This window comes from Eucalyptus grandis, chromosome 8 (assembly GCF_016545825.1).
Source record: "Eucalyptus grandis isolate ANBG69807.140 chromosome 8, ASM1654582v1, whole genome shotgun sequence".
Lineage (NCBI taxonomy): Eukaryota > Viridiplantae > Streptophyta > Magnoliopsida > Myrtales > Myrtaceae > Eucalyptus > Eucalyptus grandis.
In genome coordinates, this window is record NC_052619.1 from 48,785,297 (window position 1) to 48,794,914 (window position 9,618).

Here is a 9,618-nt window from a genome sequence, read left to right on the forward strand (position 1 = left end):
TCACAAATCGTCCACTTGCTTCCCAGTGAACTTGACCTCAATGGGGCTAACATTTTTCCCGATGGACCTGAGGTTCTGGCCCATGGCCTCACGACCTTCAGGTGAAGATATCAGACTTTCTCGTTCGGGAGCACCCTATAAAATTGGTACTTGATCTTGTATTTCGACCTGAGCATTGTCCCGAGAGCCAAACACTGCTCCTTCCTCGCCAGCTTCAACAGGTTCGGGCCTTGCCGCACAATGGCGATGCCACCCATCAGCATCTCGAAGATTTGCTCCTTCGGCGAGACCATGTGATCACGTAAAACTCCTCGACTTGAGCCACAAGATCGTTAGTTAGCTATCCTTGTTATAATCGGTGTGACAAATTCGGTCAACCACATGTGATGAAAGACCATTCTAACACTAGGCTAGCTCAGTTAGGTGATCAAAGACTCCCACTAGTGCCTTGCGTAACAAGCCACCGGTGCTGCCACTGAAGATTGGAGATGGAGTGTTCTGGTCCAGCTCCGGCGGGGTAAACCCAATGGGCGCCTCCTCCTTGGCGGGGATTTCAACCTTTCCCTCCCCTGCGGCGGCTCTTATGGTCATTCTTGGAGAGAACTTGAGCTCCCTGGGGTTTGGGAAGGACAAAGACGAGGCGGATTGTTTCCACGCAAGAGCGATGCACTTGCCGGATCTCAGGCCGATGAGGGTTGGGGTGAAGAGGGAGGCTTGAGTTGCCATGGCCATGACTGGTGGAACACTTAGGCCTATGGATTATGTCATTGAAGAAGAAGCGCAGAAGAGCTGGGGATGTGAGAACAGATTTGGGTGAGCGAGAGAGGATGTGGGTATGGATTGGGTCGAAGATGAGTCGGACCAACTAGAATTTGTGCTATTCCTTCTTCATAATATTTTTCCTATTGCTTTGGTGACTTTTCTCACTTTTTTGGGTCCACTAGATGTTGCTATCACACCCCAAAATCCTACAAGGATAGGGGTAACACGGTCGTCCTTCCACCCGAAGGACACAGCCTCAAACCATACCCAAAGTCTACCTCCAAAGGTCCCCATCAATAGCACTCTTTGACTTACTAGGTTCTAACCAAAGGACCTGAAAAGGTTTGGAAATAGAGGGGTGAGCAACCACAAGCTCAGTGAGTAGTACATATCATAAAAGCATATCAAACTTCCACATTGCATATTTAAAACTCAAGACATGAGTAGTACATATCATAAAAGCATATCAAACTTCCACATTACATATTTAAAACTCAAGACATGACTCATTAATGCCACATTACATATTTAAAACTCAAGACATGACTCATTAATGCCAAACAAAAATATGATAACTTGCATGAACATAATGCGTTATAAGTTACCTCAACCTAGCAAAATTTCTCATTCGTCCATAATAACAAAACCAGCATCACCAATTTTGGACTCATCCTATCTCATATCAATGATTCATTCCCCGGTCAATATCCAAACTCAAGGCCCTAGAGGTGACTCCTACGAAATTGCGTTATCATGTAGCACTTAGTCCTTGACCACATATAGCAATAGTACAAGGCGCTAAAAGTGGCTCCTACGAAGTTACATTATCGTGTAACACTTAGTCTTTTACTATGCATGTCGGTAGTGTAACACTTAGTCCTTTACTATGCATGTCGGTAGTGCAAGGCCCTAGAGGTGGCTTCCATGTGACTCAAGTCACCATGTAGCACTTAACTTTTGACTACAAGCCCCTAGAGGTGACTCACACGAAATTTCGTTGTCGTGTAGCACTTAGTCATTTACTTGTTCACAACACATTTGATTTCTTCAACACAACACATATTATGTTTCAATAATCATCACATAACCACATAAATCAATTGTACCAAAACAACATGCATAACCCTTCAAGAGAGGTTTGTCGAATCATCCCACAATAACTCAAAATTATTGAGCATCATATCCATCATTATACAACAAATAGGTCCTCACTTCCCTACACGAGTATATGTTGATTAATCTTAGCTTAGTACATGAGTTTCACAAAACCAAAGAAGGCATTAGTACTAATCACCTGGGATGCCCCAAAATCAAATAACACGATCTCGCGGTCCTATCATTTAAGCGAGAAACAACATTAAATTTGGGTAACACACTATATCAACCATGAAACAGCTATAATATGTCTAAACGTTAACAAAACGATTCATATGCATTAATAAATCACATAACCAAAGTGATTATTCAAGCCATTTGCGACGCGGAGTTTAAGCGCAAAACTTGATCGCGCTTTAACTTTCTCCTCCAAACCCCAATCCGAACATACTTATAATTAATAGAAAGCCCTTCAAATATATTATAAGAATTCCAACTTGGCCGTCCCAAAATCAAGCCAAAAAATGACAAAATATGGGCCTAAAGCTGCTGGACGTGTACTGGTCACTGCGCATGGGAAACTTCGAAATTTTGTTTCGAACAAACCATAAACTTAAATTACAATCCGTAAAATCCCACAACTCTATAACACCCTAAACTATCATTCTTATAAAAATACACGGCTCAACGACTTCAAAATCGAACTTCACCGCTCGATTTTTCCAAATTCCGAATTTCAAACCCTAACTTCGAAACTACTCCGATTGGAAGAACAAAAGGTGCGATCACTTACCGGGCGTTGTAAATAAGCTTGGTGAGTTGCCTAGGGCGTAAACACACAAAGCCCCCCCTCTTTCTTTCTTTCTTCTTTCTTTCTTTTCTTTTTCTTTCTTCTTCTTTCCTCTTTTCTTCTGCTGCCCGAACGTGGGCTTTCCTTTTCTTTTTTATCTCTTCTCCTTTTTGTTTTCTTTTTATTTCTTTATTTAAAGTGGGTCCCACCACCTTTTCTTTAACCTAATAAAAAAATCTCAAATACTACAGTTGCAATACCTTGCTGTTTCTAAACGTGCTCGATGGAAGCTGATTTATCTTAAGAAACAAACTATTTTCTGAGATTTTCCCGTGTGAATCTTCGCAAGTAGTCCGTAAGGTTAGTGCGGTATATAATAGACTCGTCGTTAAAGCAAAAAGCGCGAGTACACTAGATTTTCCTGGAAAACAAGGATTATGCACATTTATGCTTCTAGTTCTGATACAAAGCAGAAACTTCATCTTACATTTAGGATCCTAGCAACTGAGAAAAAAATAACAACAATAGTACGCTAGAACTCAAACTTCTCACGCTCACGAAATATCATATTGAAATACTATTTGGAATTCCCTTCCCTGTCAGCCCCCCGACGTTGGAGTAATCCAAGGCGTTCGGGTACAGCAGTGTATAAGGCACCTTAACCGGCCCGACTCTGTTCTTCCACCTCTTGTCTTGGTTCATATCCGTGATCCTCTCCTCGATCTTGGTCAACTGGTCGATAAATCTCTGGAATGCTTGTTTCGGCTCTTCATCCGATGTCCAATCGGGAGAGTCATCTCTTTGGCCGAGGTAGATCTCGTCCGTCGAATGCCTCGATAGGATCTCAATCAGGGACACTCCTAGGAGCGTCTGCAGCTGAGCCGTTATAGTTTTCAAGTATGCCACGTCAGGGTTTTTCTCGAGCTCTTCGTATTCGGCCGTCCCTGGCTCAGGCATGAACCGGCGGCTAACAGTTGGGCGGTTCGGGAGGTACCCGGCGTAAGGGTATTGCCCGAAATTCACGGCTGCATGAAGGGCAGAGGCCACCCAGATGATGATGGTGCATGACTGGATGAGGTCGGCACGTGTCTGCATTGCGGGCCACCAGGGCTCGTCTTTCATGTCGCCGTGGCCCTCGGTGCGGACCTCCTTCCACCAGGATTGAAGCTCCGAGTCGCCTCGGACCAGGTCATCATGAGTATAATAGTGAGAACAGTAATCTTTCACCCAAGTCTCTATGGCGGACCATATTTCTAGACCATCGACTGCATACGGGTAATCCCTGATTACAAGACTGAGTCCATGGGGGCATCTTGAGTCTGGGATCGCCATTCCCCTGAAATGAAGCAAAAGAAATCAGAACACTTCTGTTCTTGATGAAGATCAATAACAGAATGAAGACATTATTGGATAGTCTTAAACGTTGGTTAAATCACCTTTTGATGAGGTCAGCAGGTAGTGCCTGCTCTGTGAAAACCCAGTTCTTGTAAAGTACAGCAGACATTTCCATGGCGTATTTCCCAGGAAAGACGGTCCTTTCAAGCACTCCGCCATCATTGATCAAAATCTGTCTCGCCAAAGCGTTTATGTTCATTGTGTCGCGGAAGTGGGGATGCAAGAGCTTGTATATCGGATGGATCACACTCAGATGCCGGTTGGTCGCGATTATGAAGGGCTCTATCACGGCATGTGTGTTCAGCCTGGTGAAAATAGAAGATTTACAGCAGTCCGTAAATCACACATGAAGCGAAAATGTTTCAGTTCGCTGTAATTTGCTCGCACGATTATATGATGTTTTACCAGTGGCTGATGAGCTGGTGGTAGCCGGAGTCAGTTACAGCGACATAAGCCTTGGCAAGCTGCCAGACCGAGCCCCCAACTCCATTTTCTGCAGGAGTGAAGACCTTGCTGACGGCTCCATGATGATCTCCTTGCGAATGCGGTAAGCTCAACTCGATCACCAGCGGCTTCAGCGTCCCATCGTCTTGCAGTAGCAACAGTGTTCTAGTCGCATACATCTTTGTGGCGGTTGAGTTTATACGCGTCAGGTACGGCATCAGCGCGTCGTGGTGGTCTAATATGAACATCCTGTTGCGTCGAATCGCCTTTTGCAGGGGGGGAAAATGAACATGATGAATAATAATCACTTGCACTCTTTCTTGTTTGACAGAATTAAAATTGGAAAAATCGAAAAAATCTGCCTAAGTTGTCATCCAATGTCAAAAACACACATGCATTTTCAAAACTACAGAATATTGGATGGTGTTGGCCGGGTGGTCAGAGTCGGCGGAGGTGGTGGCCGACGACGGGGGAGGTTGGCTGCTGAGAAGACTTAGAGTTTGGGCGTGCGAGTTGTGTGAGGTTATTGTTTTTGAGATGTATACACGAGGAAGAGATTTGTAACCTGTAATTTTGAAAATACAGATATGCTCTGGGCCATGGTTTAAAACTCAAGTATGTTTTCATTTCACAAGTGAAAATGCGAGTGTTAAGAGTTACCTCATCTACTGTGATTCCATTCATGTTCATTTCTATGTGTTCCTTCCTTATTGTACTGTGTTGGTTCCCATATTTTGCAGGATCAAGCTTGCTTCTTGGCGGAAATTCCTGCACATGGTTCATGACTGTTTAGGCACGAGAAAAAGAAACTGGTTCCGTTAATTTTTCGCATATTGCGCTTACTTGGAGACGGCTGATGATGACAGGGTTCACTCCGGCCAGCATTTCGCGCCCAAATTCTTCATCGGTTCTCCATGCAGATTTATCCTCTGCAGTCACTCAAATGGGAAAGTTAATTCGTCAACCAGTCATGAGATTATTAACTCGATTCTAAGGAACCAAGGAAGTGAAAGGTTATCCACCTTTGATGACATCGGGCATTGGGAATTTGAGGGGCCTCTCACCGTCATTCCGGACAAGTTCCTTGAGCAACTCCCACGGGATGCGGTCCTTGAGCTTACTGAATTTCGGTCCGCTGGGCAGCTTGATGCCGCCTTCATAAAGTCTAAGCACGTCCTCGAACGAGTCAAACTCATTGAAAGTCTTGTTGCCTAGGGATTTGATCTCAGGGAGCACCACTTGACCCAGAGATTTCAGAGCATAAGCCAGAAAGTCGGAGAACTTTATGTGGGAGAACCGCTCGTCTCTTGGAACGTAAATGTTTAGACTTAGCAGAGGCAGTCTGCTCTCACAATTCGGATCTGTTAAGAAAACATAAATCTGTCTAGTGCTGGAAAATCGAGGGGAAAAATGTTTTGGTACGCTTTGAACATAGACTCTACTAGAAATCTGACCTTTCTTTGTTGGTTTTCGACCGGTTCGCCCTCTCCTGGGATATGGAAAGTCCTTGCTTCCGCCAAGGACTTGGCGTGCATGGTCAGGACCTTTGTCGGGACTTCCTAGGTCATTGTAATAAGCATAGTCATAAACTCTGTCCCATTCCTTGAGCTCACCAGAGCCACTTCCTTGCAGGTTAACAAGCTCCTCCTCCCTGTACTTGAGCAATGCCAACGGGGTTTGACACGGTAGGTAGGTCTGAATTTGAAAACAAACTCATCATTAACATCTTGGTTCGATTTGCATATGTTAATAGCAGCAGCAGCAGCACCAGCAGCAGCATCAACTCTGAACTTTTAGAAATGAAATTTCAAAACCATTTTGTTCTTTGTTCCTCTTACTGCACACTCGAAACTAATCAAAGTTTGTCCTAAATAGTTGATCTTTCGAAAGCAAAATCTCCACTTGTAGCAGTGCGGAATCTAATCTGGAAAGCAAAAAGGCATGTTGATGTTCCATCAAAAAGGCGATGACTATAGTCCATAAGCTTCCAATAATTGAGGACACAAGAGGTACGAAAACGTGATAAAAGCATTCTCGCCACAGGACCAAAAAAGTTCTTCAGTAGTAACATCCATTTTAGGTGTCCTCAAGCATCACCTGACAGAAGAAGTTCCATCATCGGTCACGAGCAACAAGATTGCCCAGTCTAATCCATTCACGAGCATGATCTTAGCCTGATAAACGATAGGACTCGTGCTCGTGACCCGTGAATGAGACACTACGACTTTTACATCGATGCTGAAATCAAACTCTAGCTCTAGGAGTTACGCAGAGTAACAGCAGTTGTTCAGGCGCAGATACAAAAGTAAATGGGCACTGCATAAGCTGAATCCCTTGTGACAAATGAACGTTACCTTGTTTGAGAAGAATACTCTGTCGTACTTGTACCTATGCGATGGGTAAACCCACGAATTGCAGACGAATTTGACGGGGCCATGACCGGGGACGTCTTCTAAGGTGACCGTCTTGAGGTAGAACTGGCTGTGATGATGGTTCCTGATGATGAACGCCCCAGGAATGCCCATGGACTTGTCCCAGTCGAACGTAACGCCGAACTCTGCTTCTCCTGCCGTCAACGAAGTGATCTTTCTGATCCATTTCTCCAAGTACGCTACTTTTCCAAGCTTTCCTCTGGACCCGTTTGCTGAAATTGCATCAACGATGGCACAAACATCAATTTCAGTCACAATCTTTCAGCAAATCATTTTGGTGCGAACAGGAAACTGGATAAGCAGCACTCCTATCTTCCAGTTTTCTTAAAATTCAAGAATTGTTCATTGGAAGGCATTGAAGAAGTGCATAGTTCTGTACTTTCGAATTCTTTCGGTTTTCTTAAAACCAAGCTCGTGTTCTGAGCTACTGTCAAATGAGAAATTCAGGGGAATGCGAAACAAAAGAAGCGAAAGAAGTTCAGCAAACATACAATGATAGAAAACTCCAAAAGAAGAACAAAACCAAATGAGCACAATCAAGTAAAAATCGGGTCACAAAAAAAAACAAAGAACGGGTCCCAGCTCTTCTGATAAGCATTAGAATTATAGCTAGAATACGAAACTCTCCTAGGAAACGAAAATTGATTGCATTGTCAACGTCACTCGAACACGCAGACGTCGTAATATGCAGAAACATCAACCACAAACCAGAAGAGAGCAAAAAAAAAAAAAAAAAGAGGACCCTTCTTTCATTTTGCTTTGCGGCGAAGCCACCCAATCCATCGCTTTCTCTGCATTTTCATGCTCTCTCTGTCATCAGGACGACACAGGAAACTTCGAGTTTGAAACAGAGAGAGAGAGAGAGACTGACAAGGGTCGGAATGGACGGCACTGACGAGTTGCAAGGACACTCCTTTGCCGAACAGCTCGTAGATCCGGTCGAGCAACGAGGCCTTCATGTCGTTCATGTCCAACACATTCTTCTTCATCAGCTTCACGGTCCCTCTGATCTTCTTGCTGCTGCCGCCGCCACCGTTGCCGTTGCTGTGGTGGTTGTTGTTGGCGGCAGCGGTGTGCCGTTGCCGTTGCCGTTGCCGTTGCCGTGATCCTCCTGGTCAATTGCTTTCCCGTTCACCTTCACGCAGCACATCCCCGTCAACCTCTGCATCGTCTCTGATCTCGAACCGAACCCCACGAAAGCTCCGATCAAGATCAAGAACAAGAACAAGGAAGAAGAAGGAGAAGGAGAAGGAGAAGGAGGGCAAGCGAAAAGATATGGAGTGGACAGAGGACTGAAAAGCGAGGGATGAATATGGAGATGTGTGCTCTCTGGGGTTGGCTTGACTTGGGAAAGACTTTGGGTTCGTCAGCATGTGTGTGCCTGCGGAATTATTTATAGAGAGTTTGAAAGTTTTGATCAGGTGGGACACACCTCGATGGTGGGGGCTGGGGGGCCTTCGATGGAACTTCCTTGTTCCCTTTGTCAGCAAGATGAAAAGGACCAGATTCCACGGCTGTTATTCCATCCTTCAGGAGCAGAATAAACGTAGTTTTCGATTTAAAGACGTCGACTTTCGGCCATTCAAAACGAAGAACGTGTCGCGACGCACATCACCTTGCGTGTACCCAAATATGTTTCTCTGAAATTCGTATGATATGCAGATCAATGAACCCATTCGTTGATTTCTCGTGAGAAAGGAGACCGAATAATATCGCGACCCAAAAGAAATCTTTCTTCCTAAAACGATTGATGACAGGATTAGTCGGTGCATTGAAAGCACAAAAATCAGATGCTCCATCTACCTCGGTCCCTGATAAAAGTCCCTAGACTTGCCTAGATGTGACTACCAAGTCCTTCCTGACCAGTACCTTGACCATAAGACAAGATGCAAAATGCCCATTTGATGGACGGTCCTTGTGGAACTAATTTGGCTATAATGTAGATTGAAAACATGTTTTATTTAAGGAGTCGGTGATGTGCTCCCGAGTGAGTTGACCGAATTCTCGATATAAAAAATAAAAATAAAAAATAAAAAAAGATTTCATTTAAGGAGGGAGTTTGTTGCGGGTCTCGTTACCACGGGTGTACATCTCGGTTTGGTTGTACTCCTTTGTTCCTTTCTTGGGTGTTGGCTCATGCGGGAACGATTCATCGGATAATAAATTTTGCTTTTGTATGGCATCAAAAGAAGATCTCCAGCTACGATGGCACTCAAAACGCGACCGATTAATCAGTAAAAAAAACCGATTAGGTGAATGGCAATCTGGGTGCTTTTGATCCAGGTCCGGCCGCGCTGGATGCGGTTAAAGTATGAAAAGGTTTCTGTAGATTCCGTAGCATTCCGTGTGTTTCATTTGTGGACAGCCAAACGGGTCAAAGCGATTTTAATTATCGGCCCCTTTTAAAAATAATTGTAACTAACGCAGATAGAGTTCCCATTCCCCAAGGTGCTGTCGCTTCAAATCCGTATACTAATGCCAACATAAATTTAATGCCAACCATACGATTCCCGCCTATGCCTTATGTTTTCTTTAATAGCAATTTCGAAGTTTTCTTTTAATGTCTACTGCGGTAGTTGGGCATTAGAAAACCACGCTTACCATGGTCTACTGTTAAGCAATTTTTTTTTTTCTTTTTCAAGATCGTCATCCATGATTTTCTCTGTGCAGACCTTATTTTAAAATGAAGTAATGGATCAC

At 44.1% G+C, this 9,618-nt stretch overlaps 1 protein-coding gene and 1 pseudogene across 1 annotated transcript; both read right to left on the reverse strand.

Moving 5' to 3' along the window:
- LOC104414851 lies at positions 1 to 732 on the reverse strand (annotated as a pseudogene).
- A 2,331-nt stretch (positions 733 to 3,063) lies between these two features.
- LOC104414852 (linoleate 9S-lipoxygenase 5) lies at positions 3,064 to 8,295 on the reverse strand. Its single transcript, XM_010026047.3, has 9 exons — positions 7,790 to 8,295; positions 6,841 to 7,130; positions 5,941 to 6,181; positions 5,509 to 5,847; positions 5,330 to 5,415; positions 5,147 to 5,254; positions 4,448 to 4,752; positions 4,084 to 4,347; positions 3,064 to 3,983 (listed from the first exon to the last, which is right to left on the reverse strand). The coding sequence occupies exons 1-9, from the start codon at positions 7,905 to 7,907 to the stop codon at positions 3,212 to 3,214; spliced, it is 2,523 nt and encodes an 840-aa protein (XP_010024349.2). The 5' UTR covers positions 7,908 to 8,295; the 3' UTR covers positions 3,064 to 3,211.
- Positions 8,296 to 9,618: the final 1,323 nt, after the last annotated feature.

What these genes read in the sequence shown, in the direction of transcription:
- LOC104414852 (XM_010026047.3), bottom strand. Translation starts at nt 7,907, where the DNA reads ATGAAGAAGAATGTGTTGGACATGAACGACATGAAGGCCTCGTTGCTC. An exon ending in TGCCGTCCATTCCGACCCTT is followed by an intron (nt 7,131 to 7,789) that starts GTCAGTCTCTCT and finishes ATGCAATTTCAG; the next exon opens with CAAACGGGTCCAGAGGAAAG. An exon ending in CACCAGCTCATCAGCCACTG is followed by an intron (nt 4,348 to 4,447) that starts GTAAAACATCAT and finishes TATTTTCACCAG; the next exon opens with GCTGAACACACATGCCGTGA.